The following is a 24800-nucleotide window of genomic DNA, read 5'->3' on the forward strand; positions in this document are numbered from 1 at the left end:
TCTTTGGTCAAGAAGGAAATCGCCAAGGAAATGAATAGTGTATGAGTAGTTTATGGACGTAATTTAGTTTAAATATTTCAAATGTAATCTTTTTATTTTAATTAATGGGAACTGTGTTTTAGATTAATAATCAAATAGAAACTAGTTTTACATTTCATTAAAAGCTAACCTTAATTGCATAACACAATACTTAAAAGTTGAATCCCCGCACGTGAACCTTATAGAGTTCATAACGTTCGTCGTGAATAAACCATCTTCTGTTGCCTTCGGCAATTTTGGTATAATCTCTAAGTTTTAGTTCTTCAGTTGACAACCTAGGATTATCCCCTTTTATCAACCACATAATTTGCTGATACTTTCTCACATCGTTATTGATGAAACAATAACGATTTTGAAAACACTCATTCGTTCTTCCTGAATTTACGTGACTGAACAAAACACAGTGTCACATAAGTTAAAAGTCTATAAATTGAAATCTCTATCACTTGCTACTAAAACCCAACATTGAATTAGAGAAACATCTTCTTCTCAAGTGAAATTCACTTCGGTTATGCGAGAACTAGGTATGTTTGAGATGGTGTGAGTTGAAATGGGTATTTATAGGGGAGGAACAGTAACCGTTGGATGGGGAACTGATGAGCGATGTTCAAGTCCGCAACGTAATGACTAGCGCTGGCACTGGACTGACCAGCAGGAGATAATTAGACCATCTAGCGATTGAAAATTTATCGCTCGTTGGAAAATCGGTCGTGTATGCCTACATGTTACAGTTGACATATAGCCATATATGTTTGACACTTTGGCATACCCATAATGGGTACATATATTGAAAAACCTGATGTTTGCAATCTGGGTAGGAATACGTCTAAGAATGAGCAAATCACACATACACGATCAATTCCAGACCCACGGACAATCGGAATAGATTAGCTTCAATTAGATATTGATGAGTTAACATCATATCAACTAGGGTTGTACATGGGACGGGACGGTACGGGTTTTTTCCTAGCTCAATACCTGTACCTCCCTATGGCCGGTACCTGTACCTTGTACTTGTACCTGTACCCGTGTAGTACGGGACGGGACGGGACTTGTACCTGTTTAACTCGGTACGGGACCGGTTTTTTAGTTGTACCATATGTTAAAAAAATCCATTTTTTCCTAATAAGCTAGAAATTGAATGCATTGCAAGAATTTGAATTCACATTTTACCTCAAAAACATTGGAAAGCTTGCGAAGAAATAAATTGCGTAAGACAAGCATCCCACTTTGTACATTGACGCCCGCTCGAAAAACTCATAGTACAGGAACTGCACATATTTTGAAAAAGAAACACTAAAATTAGTTAGCTGGAGACAACGAAGGCATTGCAAAGCTACATTAACGAAATACTAATATTCACAAGAAACAAAGTAACAACGGTAAAAGGATACTTAAGCAACCACGTACACTGGCGATGGCTACAGTCTCGAGATATGCTATGAAATAAGAAAGAGCCAGAATCCAAACAGGCTCAGTAACCCGTCGAATTGAGTCTGGTAGGTCAGTAATAGAATGTCGTAGTCGGCGAAGCGTCATAATTGACACCACATGGTAAAACAGGAAGCAAACGTGAGTGAGGAGGAAAATTGTGTGTGTTACCTGAGACATGATCTTGAATACCAATCAATAAAAAAAAGTTTAATTAACCAGAAGACATGCATATATACTAAACCAAAGTTCATGCAGAAGGATCATAATTTGTAGCCTGCGTTGTTCATCTTCCACGAAGGAAAGGTATATGAAGCTCCCAAAACAGTCCAAAAGTAGTGTTGCACGTAAAAGAAGTATGAATAAAAATCCTCGGTACTACGGGACGGGACGGGAATAGCCTAGAATCGTTACTTGTACCTACTCTAGGCACGGTACCAGTTTTTGGTACTTGTACCTGTCCCATCTGACCGCGGTTCCGGGACGGTACCGGTACGGTTCCATGGGACGGGACGGGACGGTTCCTGTGCAGCCCTAATATCAACTATTTTCAATTTATACTTGAACCATTACATACATACACTTACAAGTAACCCCCCCCCCCCTAATATCAACTGTGTTTTAGATTAATAATCAAATAGAAACTAGTTTTACATTTCATTAAAAGCTAACCTTAATTGCATAACACAATACTTAAAAGTTGAATCCCCGCACGTGAACCTTATAGAGTTCATAACGTTCGTCGTGAATAAACCATCTTCTGTTGCCTTCGGCAATTTTGGTATAATCTCTAAGTTTTAGTTAGCTGGAGACAACGAAGGCATTGCAAAGCTACATTAACGAAATACTAATATTCACAAGAAACAAAGTAACAACGGTAAAAGGATACTTAAACAACCACGTACACTGGCGATGGCTACAGTCTTGAGATATGCTATGAAATAAGAAAGAGCCAGAATCCAAACAGGCTCAGTAACCCGTCGAATTGAGTCTGGTAGGTCAGCAATAGAATGTCATAGTCGGCGAAGCGTCATAATTAACACCACATGGTAAAACAGGAAGCAAACGTGAGTGAAGAGGAAAGTTGTATGCGTTACCTGAGACATGATCTTGAATATCAATCAGTAAAAAAAAGTTTAATTAACCAGAAGACATGCATATATACTACACCAAAGTTCATGCAGAAGGATCATAATTTGTAGCCTGCGTTGTTCATCTTCCACGAAGGAAAGGTATATGAAGCTCCCAAAACAGTCCAAAAGTAGTGTTGCACGTAAAAGAAGTATGAATAAAAATCCTCGGTACTAGGGGACGGGACGAGAATAGCCTAGAAACGTTACTTGTACCTACTCTAGGCACGGTACCAGTTTTTGGTACTTGTACCTGTCCCATCTGACCGCGGTTCCGGGACGGTACGGTTCCATGCGACGGGACGGTTCCTGTGCGGCCCTAATATCAACTATTTTCAATTTATACTTGAACCTTTACATACATACACTTACAAGTAACCCCCCCACCCCCCACCCCCACACCCACACACACACATCTTATTGGCACAAGAAGAAAATTTACGGCTACCGATCCAGAAATTACAATGGGATAATCTTTTCTACATATTCTTCTTCAGTCTTCCTCCTGCACAATTTCTAATTATTTCCCTTCAAATTCATTGTCAAACACCACCTTATAAACCTGATGGTTACCGGTGAAATTAGTGTTTCAAGGTCAGCCTCTCTGAGGCACAACTGAACTACTCGTGTAATTCCAGTCCACAGATGGATCATTTTTTTTATTTTTTTTTTGAAGCATCACAGATGGATCAGGAACACCCCATTAAGGATTGAAGAGTCAATTTACTGGTTGAAGTCTAAAGATGAACGTCAAACAAGAACGAGATTAGGACAGTTAGCAATGCAACATGTGTATTATATTTAACCAAGGCTACAAAAATTTTCACATTTCCGGGATCAGAAGCTTAAGTGGCTTGGGGGGGGAGTCAAAATTGCTCAAATAATAAAATTGCAAATCGCTTCTGATGTAAATCTGGAAATACACGAGAACATCTAGTTAAAGTCTTGCATACCAGAATTAAACTAAGGTACGAATGTACTATAAACATATTTTTAATTCGTATGTGCAAAAGAAAAAGACAGAAAATCACTGATGTCGCCACCTCCACAAAATTTTAAGGCCCTAAGAGCAACTGCAATGGTGCGATCAAAACCATAGACCCAAAAAAAAAAACGATCAAATTTAAGTTTAGTCCGTGGTGTTACACTAGGGTGGAAGAGTAAATTTGGTCACTTAAAAAAAAGTATACACTAGGATCGAATTATATGCCCGCCCCATCACCAGGACCACATTATATGCACGCCCCATCAGCCATCAGGCGAACTTTATATGCCCGCCTCACTCCGGATCACATTATATGCCCGCCCATCACCGAGATCACATTATATGCCCGCCCCATCAACAAGATCACATTATATACACACCCGGTGACAAACGAACATTATACGTCCGCTCGACTATATATAGTTTTGGTCTTGGTCCCCGACCAAATATAGTCTGGAATTTGGTCTTGGTCCGGATTTTAGTCTTTACTCCGTCCCGCTGTGTCTCGTCTCTGGACCATAATTATAGGTTTGATCGTCCACTGTGGTTGCTCTAAGAGAATAATTGCCTTCATACCATAAACATATTTTCAATTCGTATATGTGCAAAAGAAAAGGACAGAAAATCACTGATACCGCCACTGCAACAGCTGTCGCCACCTCCACAAAATTTTAAGGCCAATAATCGCCTTCATGTCATATAGTCTGGAATTAGAGAAAACAAAAAATGACCAGATTACCTTATTAACACTGGAATCGGAAATATATAACTCAAGGAATTTCCTTGTTCTCTTTTAAAAAAAGAAGAAAAAAAAGGGGACTAACCTGCTGTGCAAGCTTCAAACATCTCCGGAGCTAAAAGCTCCTTTAACCTTTCTTCCTCCCAATATATCCACTGAAGAAGTTGAACACATTTTATATTTATATAAATAATTTTTTTTAACAGAAGTAAATTACAAAAAAGAGATACAGCTTATTTATCTTACCGAGAAACCCCTTTGCGGGAACCTCCATATTTCCGATTGTAAACCCGCTCGTTCCAAGCGAAATATGATAACAGCGTACAATCATTATCTTAGTATGTTACTGCATATGCGTACAATAAAACAGTACACAGCGGATTCAATTACCAAGAGTTAAGAAAAAATCTACAGATTCAGAGAATTCAAGAGTTAAGATACTTTTATCACCACAACACAAGAACGGTTAATATGTACACTCCATCAAGATCACAATTATACAGTTAAGATACTTCAAAAATATTGGACAAGAATACAGGACTCATGTTACTCTTTTGACTAGGAAATCATAAACTAAAATTGTCCAGGATATGACAACACAATCAAAAGGATTCCTAACAAAATCAGAGAAGACACGAGTTGTTCTTACAAGTGCCGACTTATAAAAATATATATGTGAACAAGAATACCATAACTAAGGGTTAAAATACTACATTCACATATGGGTGTAGTCCTAAACTGTACTACATTCAAAAGGCATCACATACACCATGTTGAACGAAAAAAAAGAGCATGTAACCACTGGTCAATAAGAACAAAGACCTAATCATCTGTTATAACCTAAAAACCTCACATACATTACATGAATCAAACTAGCTGAATAATGAATAATTGGTTTTTATAAACAGTTCTTGGACAGACAGTTTAGGACCTCACATACATTATAACCTAAGAACCTCACATACATTACATGAATAATTGTGGATTTACCATTTCCCACAGAAAAACATGATTGTTACGCGTGTAGGTTAAATAAATTAAGTCATTCTTTTCAGCCTTACACAAGTAAATAGGTTCATCTCAAAATATGTAAAAAGTTAATTAAATAAAGTGCAAGGTTAAATATTACCAGTCAAGTCTCCACCGACATAGCGCTCTCTCTTACAAACTTCGTAAAGGGCCATAAGAGCCAATGCCTGGAATCCGATCCGGGTTCTGAACCAAATATGAATGGAGAGAACTAGCGAGATCAAGTACATTCACTGGCAAACCGACATATACCATGGAGAGTGCTGTGTTCCTTAAAGTAGCTAACACGTTTTCATTCCCAGCTTGTATTCCAGCATGAAAGAGAGTAAAATGAGGCTCAATATCGTACTTAATGGTGGTTTTCTCAAAGACTGGACTGTTGAAAACTCCATCAGCTGAAAACAACCGAAACAATTGTAAAAAAGAAACAAGTTGTAGATAAGCAAAAACTATACATGTAATTTTCATTACTCACCAACAGTTTCCTTGACAATTTGAACATCTAGCATATCGGTAATGTCCTGTTGGTAAGACCTGCCATCACAGCCTGCTACAGCTGTTTTATTATCGCGCAAGATGCCAACCAGTAATGTACCACCACCAAAACCCTGAATCGGAACAACAATTGCAATCAACATCTCCTCAATGGTTAAACCTAATGCTTCAAATATCTTTCGAATAATACCTCAAGAACAAAAAGCTCTTCAGGACCATCATCTGACCCAGCAAATTCAATACATACAACCCAAAATAATTAGTTTTGAATGCTGCAATCATAACAAAATAAGAACGTTAAAGTTTATTAAGTTTTGAATGTTGTACCCTGGTCATTAACTTTTAAACCAGCATCACTTGAGCTTAGATTCTTATTTTCAGCTACAACAGGATCTTCTATTTCTGAAGCTTGAAGAACACTTGCTGCTTCTACTTGCAAATGTGATGCCACCAGAACTTGGTGCATTGTTTGAGGAACCAGCGCATGCTCTCTGACTGTGTGACATTATTGCCGTAATTTGAACAAAACAAATAACAGTTGAATCAGAATCTTGCACAAGAGAAACATTAATAACAACTTCATAAGATCAAATAACAACTTCATAAGATGATTCCATGAAAATTAAGACAACAGTAAAAGTCAGAGTAAATCAGTGTGAACTTCACATTCATTCCATCAAAATGAAAAACATTAATTTCGATTTCCTAATGTTCACATACTTTCAAGACTTGTAGACCGGAAAAGTAAATGCACCACGTCTACCTTCTAGACAATTAATAATTCCCCAAGGTCCAAATAGGCTCCGTATAGGGTGAGAACACAGAAATGTACACGACTAAATGGACAGTAGTGTCTGTACCTGTATCTGAATTAGACAAATAAAGTATAAACTGGTCATGCTTTTTCAGTTGATGATCGATTAAGGTTTTCACACATTCCAGGCTTCCAGCAAACAATAATCGGATTTATAATTATAGAAATGCACACAAACATAGACAACTTGAAAATACAGGCTCAGTATGTCATGCATTAGAGGGACCGTACTGCAGGTAAATGGCTAAGCCAAATCCACAGATCAACAGACCTTTTGGCTAAGAATGGCTAAGAACCCGGTATCAATTATAACATTCCATGTAACAACATCTCATACAGAACTTTCATCAAACATCATTCGAGCACTTACAAAAAAAAACAGAGTTGGCATACATTTGAATCTAGTTCTAATTCATCTATTTGTTTGCAGTTGTTTCTCAAGAGAGAATGGGTTTGAACCATTGTAGAAAATCAACCAAAAAAAACAAATCAAGTAACAGAAAAAAAAAAAAAAAAAAAACTTTAATTACAAACCCTAACTGTACCTGAGAAGTTTTTCAATCAAACCCTAAGGAACCGAGAGATATGGAAGGTTTGTGGTAGTAAGGTTGAGACGAGTTTAGGTTTTGAAGGTAAACTTCTGATTCATATGTAGAGTAACTGATAGATGGCGTTTTTAGTTTTCTCTGAAGAGAGAGGCGAAGCAATGTGAAGAATGAGATGAAGAGAGAGGAAGAGCGTAATCAACTAATCATATATCCAGTTTTACATCTCTGAAATAAGATGATCTTCATCTTGACCGTCCATAATAGGTATTCAGCGTTCTTGGGCTCTCGTATATCCAGAAAGAATATAAAAGCCCACGGACCGCTGAATCTACTGTACAACCCATGTATGACAAGATGAATTTTTTTTTTTTTGGCTTATAAACAACGGACCCCAAAAAGGCTAATGGTCACCTTCCACGATTGGAAGTAGCCGGAAAAATAAACATGCCTTTAAACTAGAAGAAAAGTATTCAATATCCTTAAAAATTGCAATCGTCCTAGAATCGCCATAAAACACGCCAGCTGAAAATTGATTGATGAGATTCTAAGCATCACTTTCAATGATGAAATGAGTAAGCTTCAGCTACACCGCTTTCTTCAAGTCTGCCCAAACAGCTTTGGCTTCAGCTTCTTCAACAGACTTTACTCCAAAAACAATGAAAGCACAAAAAGCCCTCATCACATGTCATGCACAATTATTTTCAGAGATAGGATCATAAGATCCATCAGCATTGCATTTAATCCAACCAGTAGGCGGGGGCAACCACTTGTCACAATAACCAAAAGCGACCATATTGTAAATGATGACACAAGGTTTTCTAGTTAAATGCATAACTCTGGCTCGGATTAAAATTACGTAATGGTTTTCCTTGATATTTTGGAAAAAGAGATCATTTCTGCTCTGTCAATAGAGACCATAGAATAGCAACAAAGAGACGATGATATCTGTCAGGAAGTTATGAAATAAGATCGAGAATGTAAGACAGTTCTAGCTGGCAAAGCATTTCTAGCAACTTTCCAAGTAAAAACTTGAGCTCTATAAGGAACATTGATTTTCCCATCTGGTAATCGAGAAAGCGTAGATCTTGCGGCTTCTAGGTTAGCCAGTCCTTCGATATCAGTTGGGGATCTTGGAATGCACTTCCAAAGAGCACTACAAGGGAAAGGTCTAAGGATTCGAAGTACCAAGTAAGCAGATTTAGAGGTAAATCTGTCATTTTTGAAATCTCCCAATCCCTCCTATCAGGAGTTCAAAGCTGGCTCAAAAAAATTGTGATAATCTTCTCAACAGAAGCATCATCAAAGTGGGTGTTTAATCTAGTAACATCCCAAGATCTAATAACAAAATTAATAAAATACAAACGTTTTACATCAAGTTCTGGAGGGACCAAAGGTTTAGGAGAGGCAGATCCCAAATGAAAGAACCCACTTATCACACCAAGGATCATGAATTGACCATTAATGAATGGACCATCTCCAACACAGACAAGATGAGCTTAGATACATACAAAGAAAAAAACATTACAGAGAGAAAAGAAACAAAATGTGGGACTTAAAATTGAAACTTTGACATTTTTCTTGCTTTACAAAAATCATAAATCACAAAATGGACTTGGATTAACAAAAAGAAAAATCAAAATTTTCTGTTCCAAAATCAGAGAATCACATTAATTGCAAAAGGAAAAAAGGGCAAAAGAGATGAACAGATATCTATAGTCCCTTTATAAGAGGAAGCAGCAACACAGATTAGCTAAGAAAATTGGGGAGGTGAAGTGCTGATATATCCTTCCTCACAAGTTGTTGTAGTCAAGAAGAATCACTAGTTTTGCTCTGCAATGAGAAAAAATCACCTTTTTTTTATCTACTCTGAGAACCAACAACAACCTGGTCTCTTCAGTAAGGGCAAACTTTTTTTTTTTTTTGCAGAGCCAAAAATCTATCAAATCTGGCTATCAGGTAGTGTTCTAATATTTTCTACAAAGAAGCCGAGGTGGTGAAGTGAGAGGGTCGAATGCTGTTCGGCCAACCAAAGAATTAATAATCAACGGTAGGATGATGACACTACCAGAAACTCAAATTGTTGTGTAGTTGGAGAAAATATGCAACAGATTTTCCAGGGTTTCCGGGTAGAATTTCCTAGCAAATAAATAACACGGCCGCTTCATCCCATTCCACAAGCAATCTTTCTCCATCACTAACTTCTGCAAGAAATAAAGTAAAAATGAATTAGCACAAGTTCTGACATTCGGCATGAGCAATGGAATACTTTCACTGAACACAAGGGGTAAAGAAAATCAAAACCACAAGCTACAAAACACACTAAAGAAAGAATTTGGATCAATGAGATGATATTGGATTAGATATACGTACCCTTTCATCACTAGTAACATGAAAACTCTGATCAATAGACTGTTTCAAAAAGGACAAAAGAGCATTAGAGACAGATTCAACATGTTCGCCAGACTAAATACAATCTTTAAGCAGCTCGTACCGTAATGTTCTTCAGGAGCTCATAGGTAGCATCCTGAGCTCGATAAGCTTTCGGATGCCACTTCCCTTCAGACCAATCGACGTGTGTCACTGACCAATTCGCTATGCCTCCAGGATCCATCATCTAAAAAACACCCAAACAAAAAGGAAAAGGAAGAAAAAAAATCATTTTTGCACGAAATCTTACACTTACGATTTTATCAAGAAAACAGTAGGTTTTAGGTTAAGATTATTATGCACTAACATAGAAGAATGTCGGCAAGTAATGCTCGTCAGAGTAGCAATTCTTCCCCTCCATACCTGGCTGTAAGAAATCAGCATATAGTAACCATCAGTAGAGCAAATAAAAAAAATTATAGCACTCTGTTAATATCAGTTGTTGCTGTTGTAAATCAACAATGCCAGAGGAGAAGAATTTATTCAACGTCTTTCATAAGTAAATAAATCACCTTGCAGTAAAGCTTGAACTTGGTGTAGTAAAGACTATCTGCTAAGACTATCATGGCATGCTGCCGCTTCATTGTGAACCACTGCAATAAATTTATGATTAAATACTACTACAACAGAACTGTGAGGATATATATTTCATGTACAATATGTTTCCTGTATTAGAAGCTAGTATGTGGCATGATAATATGATCTTTCCCAAAGCATTAATTTGATAACCAACGAATTTTTGCTGAATGCATATTTGAGAACCTCTTCACATCGATAAGTTACTAATAATTTGGTCAATTACCTGAGCACCTTTCATGAAGTCCTTATAGTCAACTTCAGGTAACATATGCTCTGAATACCTGCCGGATCCATGAGGTCCGGGATCTTCAAAGCTGAAGATGGAAAAACACAAAAATAGAACTCTCATTAGTACAAATATCAGAAGAGGGAAAAAAAGGTTAAGACCTACTTTCAACCTCAGTAGTATATGCTCAAGAAGTCTATTGGATTGTAAAAAATCTAATAAATTTCTAAAGCTAGCTTACCGATCAATAAAGCTAACATTTGTATCCATCAAATAGTTATAGACATAATCGAAATTATGAAGTGGAACACAACTGCAAAGCAGGAAGAAGAAGTATTAGAAACATTATATTGACAGAACAGAAGGGCTTATGAAATCAAGATGCCCGTAAGTGATTTAAAAGACAATCACCTGTCTGAGAGAAGTACAAAATGCTGATTATCAGGGTCTTGGAAAGCCAATCCCAGAAGTCTCTTCTCCGCATCAACCATAGAAATTTTCCCCCATACCACCTGCAAATGATTTTATTTTATAATGACTGAGAATTCAGGATTTATTCCATAGCATGAATGAGCGCTGACAGAACCTAAATGCACTTAATAGCAGTGTGTTTCAAGTACCTTCTCACTGTGAATGTCTCTGTTGACGAAGTAACGGCTCAAATGTACCGGTCTTTCCCTAGATGCATGTACATAGACAGAGAATCTGCCTTCGTGCCCCTACCAAAATAGACAATACCGAATTTTGAGCTGAACTTGTAAACCAAACAACACCAATTATTAAACAACTAATGCTCGGTGAACTCAATAAAATTCATAAGATAGAGATAAAGCGAGATTCACAGTGTGCAACAATTATAAAGGTATAATGGTCATATGTGAGAAACATATTAAGCCTGCTCTCTCAAGCAACTTAAGTTTTCTTTTTATCTACATAAATAAGATAGCTACCCCAATCAACTGCAAATTTGGCTGCTCAATTGTCAAAACTACTACAAGTTGCCAGCTATGTGTGTCATATATCTGTTAGTTTATCGCTAGGTCCATAGTCTCATCTTGATCACTCCAATTTAGCAACAAGCTATGCTAGGGGATCTGAAGCAACCCCTTCCTTCCTCTTGGGAACTATCTGCACCATTCCGTCATCCAAAACCACCCTTGGGATTAGCAGTCATATTTTCTCGAATATCAAGGTAGTGCTCAATGAATTTACTCCTTTTGTCAACTTAAAGAGTGTAGGGGACCAAAAAATTATTAGATAATTTAATAGCTGAATGCGGTGTTTCTCATTCTGAGACATCATGGTTGTTGCTATAGATTAACGCTCAATCAGCCGATGGCGATTTTGGGAATTGTAATGTGTACATTTAAGTCAGCATGTTGCATAAACTATACTATGTGGATATCATCAAATGTCAGACCTAGCGTTCAAGTCGGCAAGTATAGTAGAATCCATAGGATGCTATGCCTTACTGGCTGCTGATTGAGTAAGCAATCAACTGCATTACTTAATTCTCCTTCACTATTGTTCAACTGTAAGTGTTCTTTCAACAGTTAAACACATCTAGCAAAAAGGAGTCCGAATGTCCCATAATGATACTACTTTGTTTACTGGGATCTACTAATTTGTTTATTTTTCTTTTTTGGTTTAAGATATCTGACCAAATTGAAATCATAATTCCTGGAACAGAAGCTATATTCAAGTAAATACTTCTACTGCGCCCTAAAGATCAAATCATAAAACCAAAGACCAATAACTACTTATTCAAATCTAGTGTGGCGCAAAATTTTCCTATCTCTAGCAGGATCTAGTAAGTCATGCACAGAACAAGTGTTTGGATCCAGATATGGGGGACGGAAAGAAGAGACTTACATCGAAGAACTTATCCCATAGCTTTTCAAAAGGTAATGTGCCGGGAGTCAAGAACATGAAGGCGATTTTAGGTGACTTTGTTTGAATAGGAGGTGTCAGCAAGATATCTCTAATGACACCACGAGCTGCGATCTCAGCATCACTGTATTCCCTGGTAGGAGTAGGTGGTAGCCACTCGGAGATAGATTTACAGCCGACTCCAGAGAATACATAACAAGATGAATACACTCTTGGTGGATAGATATAAGCACCAATTAGCAAGACGCTAATCAAAGAAATCAATGCAAGGATCCAAACTGGCCCCTTTATAGGCGGTCTGTGGCGCGGCGCTGGCATAATGTGTTGTAGATTCGAAATGCCTAAACGCTGCCACGCCTGTGATGTCTTCATATATTGTTTATAACAATGTCATCAGAGTAGTATATAGTATTATGTTTTCCTTTGTCTACGATTTTGTGCCCATACAAAAACTTACAATATGACAAGTCAGATGCAATCACCAATCCTCTTATCAACTAGGCTTCTTCAGCAACGACACCCCCCTGAATACCGCCCCCACTCTGTTAAAAAATCCACATTCAAAATGCCACAGTCAGTAACCAGATACAAGAAAACACAGATGGATCTTGAGAGTATTTATTTAATAATAAAAAAATACTGCACTTGAAAGATCTAATGCAAAACACCATGATTACCCAGATTCAAAGTATCAATTCCTCATAATTGCAACCATTAAACCAAATCAAACTCACAAATTCAAATTAAAATCAATCCAAATGCGAAATCAAATTGGAACTTTATTATCCGCATTTTCCTCATCATGTCCAATCAAATTGGAATCCTCCCTAATCCAAATTCCAAAATACATTCCTCATCATATTGTTTCATCCAGCTAAGATTGATACAAATTCTGAATTTGTCATTAAAACCCCAATAAAAAATCAAATAACTCAGAGATTTTACTGTAACAATGACGAAATCGATCAAACAAAAGCAAAACAACACCAAAAACCATAAACTAAACTATTATTTCATTATACAAATATATGTATGTATAGTGAAATTAAACAAAAAAAAAAAGGAAAGAAGTAGTAACCTGGAAAGATGGAGGAGCTAAAGAGAAAAAAAGATCTATGTTCCGTCTTCAAACAAACAAACAGTTGAATGAATCTCGGAGAGATCCAATCCAGAGATTGGTTGGGGAATTAAGGTTATGATTGATTGACTGATTTGATTTGATTTGATTATTAAAAAAAAGAGTATAAGGGAGTAGAGATTTGGGGTAGTCGAGATCTAGGGCAAAACTAAAACTAACAACAGACAACTCCGAGAAAAGAGAAGAGAAAGACAAAGATGATGATTAAATCTATAAAAACAGAAAGAGAATGGTGGAGCACAAAAGCAAGGGGTTTTTACGATTTCCTTTCTTCTTCTTCTTCTTCTTTGGGAGGAGGATAATAATAATAATCTATTACTCAGAGACTTGAACTCAACTTTCTCTCACTGGTTTGTGTTTTCTGTAAAAATGGAAGAGGAGGAGTCGAAGAGTTTTGTTGCTGCTTTTTCTGAAGCTGCAAAGAACATTTCAGCCGGCGACTATTATTATTTTGTTTTTTTTTATTATTATTATCTTTCTTTATTACCGTATAATTATACGTATTTTTCTTTTTAATTTCTCTGCATGGTCACTACATGGCTAGGAACCTACCAAGGCACCCTTTCTTTTTTGCCTCTTTTGGCTATATTTTTGGAACCCATACTTACTTTGAGATTTGATTCTAGCAGTTGTTTGGGTGTGGGAAGATTGGATTCCACCAAGTCTCATTAGGGGAAAACATTGAAAAAGAATAATAAAGTAGGGTTTAGCTAAAATTAAAAAGGTAGGGTTTTAGTCTACTTTTAAGAAAGGTTTGTAAAAGGATTACTGGATTATATTGTGTGTGTTTTTTCCTAATTAATTTGAATTATCTCCTCTAGAGATTCAAACTCCTATCGTTAATTTTTTTTTCATTCACTTTCCAGTTATAAATGTGTTACGTGTGGAAATTTTGAATTGATATTTCTCGAACCATCCAAAAAAACACCATTTTGCGAAGATTTTAGACATTTGGATGATCAACAATGCAACAATCTGATAATCGGAGGTATTCCTTTGCTGAAAACAACCTACATCGGTGTTCGACAACACTATAAGAAAAACAGAACTGAAATTTTGTTTTCCATATGTATATATTTATATACTAATATATGTTACCTCATTGAATGATGAGTCCAAATTTGTGCACCTCTTTAGAATCGGGATATGCACATTTTGGACGCTCCTATTGGAGTTTCTTTTTGTTAGAAAACCGGTTTTGGTACTCCAATTCATTAAAAGATTAAAACTCTAAAAATTTAACAAATAATAATTTTCTCTTTTTTTCTTTATTTCTGAGTTTGTTTTCATCATGTGTTGTTGAGATTATATGAATAATATATATATATATCCAGTAACAAAAAAGAATAACAAGATTATATATGAGGAGATCAAAGATTGTGATGAAGGACACATAAACCATGTTATTTCATCTCTCTCGTTGTTCAGTTTGTTTATGTTTTCACCGCAAACGCAAATCAATTTTTCTTCTTAAGATCACAGATCCACAATCGGGGAGGAAAAAAAATATATAACAGAATTGTTCGTATAAGGAAACAAAATTGAATAAAAGTTGAGTACGCCTCTTTATATCTACCATGACAGGACTCCCTTAAAAGAGTCAGAAATTCTTGAAACAAACAACAAAAATATATGAATTGACATGATGAACATCCTCTTTTCTACTTCTAACTTAGAGAAAGAAACTCTCAGAACATATACCATTCTTTACCTTACTTTTTCCTTGATCCAATTAATAATATTCTTGTGGAAATCTAATTCTACCACTAACATTGGAAATCCAGAGATTTTATAAATAATCTTTTTTATGGGAGAACATGCAAGAAATATTAGGAATGGATGAGTATCTTATCATTTGGTTTTTGATTCGAGAGTGTGATATCGTACAATTATCCCAATCAAAAGGTTGTTGAGAGTGTGATATCGTACGTATTTATACCCAAATGCCTTGCAATGTGAGGGAGATATGAATTAAGGAGAACATTATTTAACTATTCAGAGACTTACTTCTTTAGTTTCTTATGATTTGGTTTTTGCTTCTGATGTTTAGTTCCTTTTGTAAAACAGTTTTTATTAATGGATTACTAAACCTATGGTTTTAAGGAAGAAAATTATTGAGTTTGGATCAACATTTAAGTTATGTTTCTTCAGGTTTACCTGCTGATACCAACATGAGATTATGGTATTTTGCAGAGAAGATAAGAATACTTAAGACCAAGCGGCGTGCAATGTTTCTTTTCTTTTTTATAATTTCCAAAAATAAAAATAAGAAAAATAAATAAGTGACGTAAAACTTTGGAAGCAATTTTGTCAACCAATAAGGTAAAGTGAAATATGGTGAAGTTACTAACATTAACACTACATGTAGAAACTGAAGATGATGAACAATCTATTGTTTTGCACCGGAGAAATCACTAGAACGGATCGTAAACGAGGGAGATGAAGATCCATAGTTCTCCATTAAGCAGAAAATGCAGACGAATACAAAAAATGAATGTTGAACAGTTAATATTTGGGCCATATCCGACCATTGTTTTATACTATTAGTTTCTCGTGTTTAAAAATAGTTTTAATCCCACCAAGCGCATTCTAAGCATATGTCACCTAAGTGAGAGATGGATGCTAAAATTAACGACAAAGGGTTTCGTTTATTTAGGATTTATGTGGGAAGTAATTCAAGTTACCATTCTTCATGGGTTAGGAAAACAATTGTCAAGTAAAAATTTCATTTTTATGGCATATTTGGGTCCAATTCGGCACCCCTTCAAGGTAATTGAATGAATTATAATGGGACAACTGGGGAATCTTATTAAAGTAATCCGATTTAAAATATCACTGGAGCAATCTATCGTACTTCACAACTATGTTAAAGTTTCCCATGTTGACCATTTTTATCCCTATACAAGAAAATATATTAAAACCCTTAAATTATTATTTTCCATTTCGCTCATGTTCTTCCCCAATTGAAGAATCCTAAATTCGTAATACCCGAGTTTGACATCCAGAAATCCTAGAAATTAAAATAAAAGCATTAGTTTAAATTGGAAGAATCTCAAACCAACAATTGCAATATAAATCAAGAAGAAACGAATTATGTCCTTATTCTAACACATGCTACAGTGTGCATACAACAATAATCCTTGATTTCAATATAATCATTGACTTTTCTGTGTGGTATTCATTCTCGTTCGGCTCTTGGAAATACATTTAGCAGTGGTTGGAAAAACTCGCAAAACTCGACGACTTCACCTACTTCATTACCCCTAACCGTTCGCGTACCTCTATTGAAACATAATGGTTTTATGTTCCTTCATCGATTGGAAGTCATTTTTTCTCTTCTTGATAAATTTTTTTCTTGTTCTTGATTTTATCCCTTGAAGTTTCTTCGATCTCTTCAAAACATACCTAAAACTCTTGTTCAGTCGTAAGAAAACCTTAATCATCCAGGATAAAAACAAAATTCATCTCACGTACAAGCCTAGCCAAATGTTTACTTCTTTTTTTTGTTTCAAGAACAAACCCTAACCGAAAATTGAAAATCGAAAAATTAATGAATCCTAAGAGTTGAAATCCTAACACTTTAATTATTAACTTTTGTGTTATACCCTATATTTTTAATTTTACATCACCGAACCCTTGTTTTTATCATTAATAGAGATATCTAGTGATACCTTGAACTTTTAGACTATAAAAAACTCATTTGAAATCCTATTTAGATTAAGTACGACTTCAATTCCTGAAATCAAACCTTAAAATAACAATTGGAATTATACAAATCAAACCAAGAAAACCACTAAATTCAAAAAATCAAACATATAATCAAATCCTGTAGAAGTCACCGTAGTATAACGGTAAATTTGTTGGCTGGTGATAATAGCTAGCGACTTGAGTTTGAAACTCATTAGCATTGATGGGATAAAAAAATATTTCTTTCCTAATCCAACTACATGGGATTGTTGCAGGTAATAGGTTCTTCTTGTAAATGAGGTTTTTTGTTCTTATTTTATTAATTTTAAAAAGAGAATAATTCTAATTCAAAACCTAACAGTGAATGCGATAAGATCCTCTATACCGTAACAGAGAATGAGATATCTTCTTTCAAGAAATTCGCCATTATCAACATTAATGTCCTTTGTTGCGGCATCATACACTAGTAAAATTCTTCGCCTTCTCTGTCTTCATATAAATGCTAATAACACCCATGACTGAAACAAAATAAAGAATTAATGATAATATAATAAGGATTGCTCTTTAAAGAGATTAAAAAAGAAGTACCGTTTTATACTCTGATTTTTTTATTAGGTACGTAATTAGATTCATGTTTTCTTAGGATGAGCTGACCAGTAACCGTAATATTGACTATGAAATTTGGGCCTAGAAAAAGTTATTAATGTCACAGACACTTTCACAAAGTTGAAAAAACAGATACAGATTACTCTAATGGTATTTCGAATGCGGATACTTTTATAAAATATTCTACTATAAAATACACGTATAACAAGTGGATGTCTTAAATTGCTTCTTTCCGTGATCGGGGTCTTTTAATAGTTTCTCTTGAGCATTTCCAACAAAGGTCGATGTGTTAAATTGTTTCTAAATATAAATATGATACGTATGATAAATATTAAAAAAAATTAAGTTACTTTTATAGCAAACTACTAATATTTGAAATATTTATATGAATCCGGGAATTTTATCAAGTAAAAAAAAGGTCTGAAGAACTGTGTTAATTAGAATTTTGCTTGATTTATATTTTTTAAATTATTCTTAATTAAGTCCTTGTTTTTTATTTAGTGAATTTTGGTTTCAGAAAAACTATGTTTAGTAAATATTGATATGTGGCATCTAGTTATGGATGATGTTAAGACTTTTAACCTTTTATCAGTGATGCTAACATCTACTCGCTCAACCAATGTTTTAAAACTCAGGTCAGCCCGGTTGGTCCGACTGCAAAACCCGTAACCAGTCATAAAAATGGATTAGATTGATATTTATCCTCTAGTTACAAAACCGGCTGCTATTGATATTATTTATTATTGTATATAAAATTCCCAATTGTTACACATAATGTGGTCAGATTTTGTTACCTATTAATTTAACCATCAAACCAATTGTCTCATTGATTGAACTAGTAGCTTTTCCAGTTCGATCCCAGGTCAGGTTCCCAGAGCGTTGGTTCCATTGTTATGCATTTGTTTTGTTTATTTATCTTCGGGTCTGAAAATACGGGGTACCAAAATACACCACCAACTTTTTCTTAGGCAACCTGTATGGATTAAATTCAAATAAAGTTTTGAGAGTTATAACTTAATGACCTCAATCAAAAATTATATGAAGAGCCTATATCTCTTTCTCTCACAATCAGAATGTAAACAGAGACAAGTCTGTGAACCTGATTATTATGTGAGTGTACTTGAACGATTCCAAAGATCAATATCGAAGATCAATCAAGTCGTATCCAACAGTTGCGATGGACTTATCTACTTGAATTGATTTTACGTACAACCTATGATATTTCAATTATAAAGATAAACAATATAATGTGGAAAAAGAAATAGCACAGACACCAGATATTTTGTTAACAAGTAAACCGCAAATGTGGAATTGGATTATGTGAATGCTCACATAAACCGATTATATAGCCTTTGATTTCTTAATTGTTAAGCCCATAATCAGTTCATTAAATGTCCACATAAACCAATTCTTTTAGTGGAGTGTTAGGAATTAGTCTATGTGTGTGAATCGTGCTTACCGATCTTACAATCAGTTTCTGTAGTGAGGAATATGTATAGGTTCTGGGTATTCAGCAGTGAGTGATATGCATTGATTATGGGTATCCTTCGTGAATTAAAATATCAACCCAGAATCGGTCTATGAGTGCATCAACATCCACCGATTCTTGGTTGATGTTATCCCCAAAAAAATAAAGAAAAAATATCCCATTTTGATAATGAATCAATATTTATTAATTTCTAAATTAACAAAATTAAATACCAATTAATCAAAAATAAATCAGTTATTAAAAATAATTGGATAGAATGTTTTCCATTTTACTTGAAATGTCTTTGTTTATATCTTCTACTAGTGATAAGCTTCGCATAATTTTCATTGACCCCAACCTAACCAAGTTTAACACCATAAAGGTGCACCACTAGGACATGTGACTATGCGAGGCCGGACACATGGTCAAATCACTAATTATTAAGCCAATTGAAAGCAAATTTCAAATTAACCTTTATTAAGGGAGAGTGCGCACAAATGGATTTGCTATCTCTATCGGTAAAGCCTTTTAATTTCCAATCTTATCCCTGCAGTTCCAAAAACATTGGCGCACTTTCCATCCAAGTGATACTTGACACATGTTTTCTAAAATTATGTTGCTAAATTTATTTTTAACTTTTTACTCATAAAAATTGAAAATTAACTTTTTCAAGCTTTATATAGACACCTCCTTTCAAGAATATCTTCATAGTATTGAAATGTTCTTTTTCCTTTCAAGTACACTAAGCCGTCCAACAGAAAAGTACGCACTCAACTGGATTTAAATGAAATAACCTAAGGATTCGACTCGATATATTGTTTGTTGAGCCAAATATGACTCAACTGACTCAAAAATATGCGGAATCAATGACTTATTTGTACATGTTGTGGGCATTTGATCACCGATTCGAATTCCGATTTATGAATTAAGTTTGAATCATATAGCGAGTCAGATCCGGCTAAAACTGAAAACCAGACGATGTGACATCTAACTCACGTCAAGTTAGGGGCCCAATCATCGGATCTTGATTAACCATAGGTCATTTAGTAAAAACTGTCAACCGTTTTTGATAGTCAATTTGATACTCATAATCATTGAGATGTACCTTGTTCTTAATTTGAACGGCTCGGATCTTGAAACTGACTGCAGCTTTGGGGGTTACTTCTGTCAAGTTGGAATACAAATACGAAAATACCCATTGTCTCCATCTCTAGGACATTTATTACACAGGAGTGTACGTGTCAGAAAGTTCTTTTGCCAAAATGATGGGAGCGCATAGCACAGGTATATGATCCAGGAAAGAATTTCAGAAAAGTAAATGCCCCTGAATCCCAATGTAAAAAAGTTACCAGAGTATAATTTTACTCCAATGTAAAAATTCGGGAGTATAATCCAAAGTTATTTTAAGAAAACAAGAGTCCTCCAACTTACAGTGACATAGTTAACCAAGAACATATCCCCTTTATTTTATTTTGCCATCATAAAATGGCTAGATATGTGGACCTCAACTACGAGAGTTAATTCTGATTAAATTAGTCTGGCACAACACATCACGTAAAATCATCGTATTGATTATTCTGGAACAACACAACACACAAACCTATCATGTTGTGTAGTGTTATGCCTAGTCCCTGTTATGCTCAAATCTTAAAGGTACGTCACAGCACACTTTACACTTCTATGGCTCTGTATCCATATATATACATCTCCTTTTAAAAATATAACACCACATGCATGTCCATATATGGTGGAGGGTGTAACCATTTCTTGCGAATCTAAAATTCTCATGTTTGTTTACGGATCCAATGGGGAGAAAAACAACAACTTGGAGACATAAGAAACTTAACATATGACGTATATAATTAGCAGAACGTAGGCTCTTGCACATGTATTTGATATTAGTATTGCAGTTAACAGTCTTGTTAATGTCAATATATATATGAATATAGATGAGAGCTGTCAAATTATCCAGGTTCATTTTCTCACCCACACTCCCCATATGGACAATAATTGCGTGGGTTCTTGAATAGAATTAGCAAAGAAAAATGAAAATTCATGGAAATGAGAGATTGATCGTCTTCTTGTGTAGTTTAATTTTATTTAAAGAAAATATTCCAACTCGGGTGAGGTTTTTACTAGTTGTATTCCTTCTTATAATGTTTTAGTATCAACCTTTATTTTTTTTATTTTTCTTGTTAAAATTTTAGAGCCCGAGAGTTTTCTTGCTTGCAACTAACTAGCTTGCAAGCCGGGAAACTTTTTTACCATCGGAAGAGGCACCTATGCTAGCTTATTTGCTGCTCGGACTGCTGGCTTATAAGTAGCTTGAATGATGGTGCAATTCATTCCCAAGTTAATTTAAACTATTAACATTAACAAACACTGTTAACTGACTACACCAACAAAATCAGCAAAAATCTGCATCGGCAACAAAATAACGGCATGAAAAACAGTTTTACATGTTTTGAAGTATTTTTGTAGGACCTTGATATGATTATTGAAATCCGTGTAATCTGAGTTTAATTTCTTTTTACTCCAAAATAAAGGTTCGAGTCTAGAAAGACTTTTGAACCAGAGTTTAAGTAATAACAAAAATAAACACAGTTAAATCGCCAAACAACAATAGCAGATACTAGTAGTAAGTAGTAGGAACAGACATGAAATTCATTTGGCTGTGATTAAACAGCTCTAATTTTGTATTTGTTGCATTGATTGGTCATGTATTTCCAAAGTTGACAAATTGAAGTCACATGTAGTAACCTCTGATCAAATCTTAATAATGCATTTGAATAATCCATAAAAGAAAAGTCTTAATGATGTCAAAAGGTTGACTTGTCAAAGAGCATTATATGTGGATAAGCTTTTTCTGCTTCTTATACTACTAGCAACTAGCAAGCAAGACTTGAACAAGTAAAATATTCAAACTCATTCAAAATTTGAACTAAATCTGCGTTGTGCTTAATAGTTGTTTAGATACGTTCTTACCCACGTCTGTTTGCTCTTTCTTTGGATGAGCCTACACTGCCCACCTCTCTTGAATCAGCATATACACAAAGATGCACGGACTTGGTTTGTATGACCAAGTCTAGTGGTCATCTTAAGATATGGAATTCCATAATATTTCGAAAAAAAAGGCAACTGCATTTATCACAAAATGGTGAGCTTTGGAATCCATCTGAAATGAGTAGTGACTAGCTACTACCCCATGAGGGATAAGTGGACATAGCACACAGGTCCCTCTAGCAGATGGAAAAGTGGACATGGAAATTATGAAGGACCTTGTTTAGCAAAAACAATTTTTTTTTTTTTTTATTATTGTTAGTTTTCCATATTATAATCACGATACGTACTTTACAAAAATGAGGACCAAAGGAGTGAGACCACTTGGACCAGTATAACTTAAAACATTCTTTGGAGTACATCCATACGCCATCCTCTCAACCAATCTACTCTAGAATCAGAAGTAGTTTTCAGTCACTCCGGACGGCCGGGAGGTTAAAATTAGATTCAAATGCTTACTTTTATTTTGATTGGCAAATATTATCAACAAGTATGCTTAAAGAGTACAGTCATCCAAAAGACAGAACAAACCCTAAGTGTATATTGAAGGCATGGGAGATTTTAAGGATGACTAACATGCAGTAAGTAACTTAAATATGGTATCTAATCTAATGAAGGGTGAAACTGTTCACCACCTAAAGAGATTCTATGACGAAGTTCACCACCACCTCAACTAACTCACCCTGATGGTTGTCGAAAACGTGATCAGCACCTTCCACAATGTGCAGTTTGTGGTTATGTATGATTTTGGGAAACTCGAAAGCATCTTCCACAGGTACAAGGTCATCCTCAGAACCATGAATAGTGAAGACCCTGTATATTATACGTAAATCCAGCAGAGATTAAATTGTAGTCAAAGCATAACTGAAGCTCCAAAACCGTTTTAATTAGACATGTATTAGACATGCTAGAAAGACAAACCTGCAGTCCTTGGCAATTGAAAGGCATACTGCACGCAAATCAATAGCGAGGCGTTCCAGTAAACTCTCTCTTGTTAGGCGGAACTTGATTTTTCCTACATGCATGTCCACAAAAACTCCATCAAACGTGACAGTTACTAACTTACTATTATGTTAAACCCAAAGAGTCTTTGTTAGGACACTATAGATGAAAGTGAGTTCATTCAAGAATTCAGACGGTTAATGGACACCAAATTCGCGATGCACCAAATGATATCCTAAGTTACAGTAGTGCAGCACTTGTGTGCTAGCTATATAAAGAACTCAAATGAAACGCTATAAGAGAGAGAAAGTAAAATCACCTTCTTTGTCCTTGACATCTATAAATCCGTTTTCCTTGATTCTTTCCATAAAAATCTTTACCCAAGTGTTGTTCAGTTACTTTCTTCATGTCGTAGCATCCAGAAACATTTATAACAATAGGTACATCATGATATTTGGATGCATATATGAGCACCGTATTTCCTCCTGAGAGGAAACTTTTTCAGGAATACAGTAAATAAAAGCAATCGGCGATCTAACATAAGAAAATGAAGAATGCAAATCGTAAATAAAATAAACAGTATATATACCTTTACTATGGCCAAGGATTCCACCTATAACCCGTTTCATCCATGAGAAATATCGGACTACAGAATGCAAATCATCAGCCTCTTTATTGCAGTTTCCGAACTGAGATGTACCTTCACTTTCGCTTTAGGAATTAGACAACAATGTGAAATAAAATTAGCTAAATTCAATGTACTAAAGTACATAAATACAAACAATCACAAACAAGAAAAAATTTCTTCGGGTTGCGGTTGAAGCCCCATGCATAGAAGTGGGACTTAAAACAAGTATAAGGTTCATGAGCCATTAAATCAAAGCGAAATACGCTAATTCGCTTTGATTTTTCAGGCATAAGATTATAACTTGGGTTGACCCTGTTTCGTGTAAGACACCAACAAGATTTTCACCACACTTGTTTTTTATGATAATTCTTTGTGGTTCAATCACTGAGCATACATGAAAACAAGAAACCATATATTGGAAATAAATTAAAAAGGCCCTTTAATTTCTTTTGATTCAATCACACATTCCACTAGTTGGTGATGCTATAGACTGCATATAGATTATAGAAGAAAAAAAACATTTATTGCATGGTTACTAATTTAATTAACTGTATTAAAGTTTTTTTTAAGGAATTTTCTGAGTCCCTGGAGTGAAAAATGATACCTGAGTTTTGGGGCTTCATCGATAGAGCCATTGTAATTTGGTCCGGTGGATTTCAGGGAGTGAAGTAGAGAAAGAGTTCGGAGCAGGCGGGGGTGTTTGATTTAGATAGTTGATTTGGTAATTATGAATAAGTTAATATTACTTTCCTTTAACATAACTAAAAACCCACCATCCATACTATATAAACCACATATTCAAAAACTTTAACCATACCCTCTCTTTCTTAGTATATCATATTCAAGTTTCAACACCAAACTATATGTGTAATAACTACAAAATAGGGTTGCGAGATGTGCTAGCTGGCCAAGGCCTTGACCAAATACCATACTCACCAA

The 24800-nt window shown here is 35.3% G+C and overlaps 2 protein-coding genes and 1 pseudogene across 4 annotated transcripts; all 3 read right to left on the reverse strand.

Annotated features, from left to right (window-relative positions):
• Nucleotides 1-3578: 3578 nt before the first annotated feature.
• On the reverse strand, nucleotides 3579-7376 carry LOC113358870. Of its 2 annotated transcripts, none has more exons than XM_026602590.1 (8): nucleotides 7208-7376; nucleotides 6176-6343; nucleotides 6039-6070; nucleotides 5829-5961; nucleotides 5454-5748; nucleotides 4571-4641; nucleotides 4410-4479; nucleotides 3579-4289 (listed from the first exon to the last, which is right to left on the reverse strand). In XM_026602590.1, exons 2-5 carry the CDS (start codon nucleotides 6312-6314, stop codon nucleotides 5486-5488), a joined length of 567 nt encoding a protein of 188 aa, XP_026458375.1. In that variant the 5' UTR covers nucleotides 6315-6343; nucleotides 7208-7376; the 3' UTR covers nucleotides 3579-4289; nucleotides 4410-4479; nucleotides 4571-4641; nucleotides 5454-5485. The 2 variants fall into 2 exon arrangements, with proteins under 2 accessions (XP_026458375.1, XP_026458374.1); XM_026602589.1 differs by having other exon boundaries at nucleotides 4571-4670.
• Nucleotides 7377-8639: 1263 nt separating this feature from the next.
• Nucleotides 8640-13905, reverse strand: LOC113358871. Of its 2 annotated transcripts, XM_026602593.1 has the most exons (12): nucleotides 13411-13905; nucleotides 12790-12874; nucleotides 12315-12698; nucleotides 11063-11161; nucleotides 10854-10954; nucleotides 10684-10755; nucleotides 10440-10530; nucleotides 10150-10230; nucleotides 9945-10004; nucleotides 9702-9824; nucleotides 9581-9619; nucleotides 8640-9411 (listed from the first exon to the last, which is right to left on the reverse strand). In XM_026602593.1, exons 3-12 carry the CDS (start codon nucleotides 12648-12650, stop codon nucleotides 9283-9285), a joined length of 1131 nt encoding a protein of 376 aa, XP_026458378.1. In that variant the 5' UTR covers nucleotides 12651-12698; nucleotides 12790-12874; nucleotides 13411-13905; the 3' UTR covers nucleotides 8640-9282. The 2 variants fall into 2 exon arrangements, with proteins under 2 accessions (XP_026458378.1, XP_026458377.1); XM_026602592.1 differs by having other exon boundaries at nucleotides 12315-12874.
• A 9021-nt stretch (nucleotides 13906-22926) lies between these two features.
• Nucleotides 22927-24496, reverse strand: LOC113360801 (annotated as a pseudogene).
• Nucleotides 24497-24800: the final 304 nt, after the last annotated feature.

Source organism: Papaver somniferum, chromosome 3, assembly GCF_003573695.1.
Source record: "Papaver somniferum cultivar HN1 chromosome 3, ASM357369v1, whole genome shotgun sequence".
Taxonomy (NCBI): domain Eukaryota; kingdom Viridiplantae; phylum Streptophyta; class Magnoliopsida; order Ranunculales; family Papaveraceae; genus Papaver; species Papaver somniferum.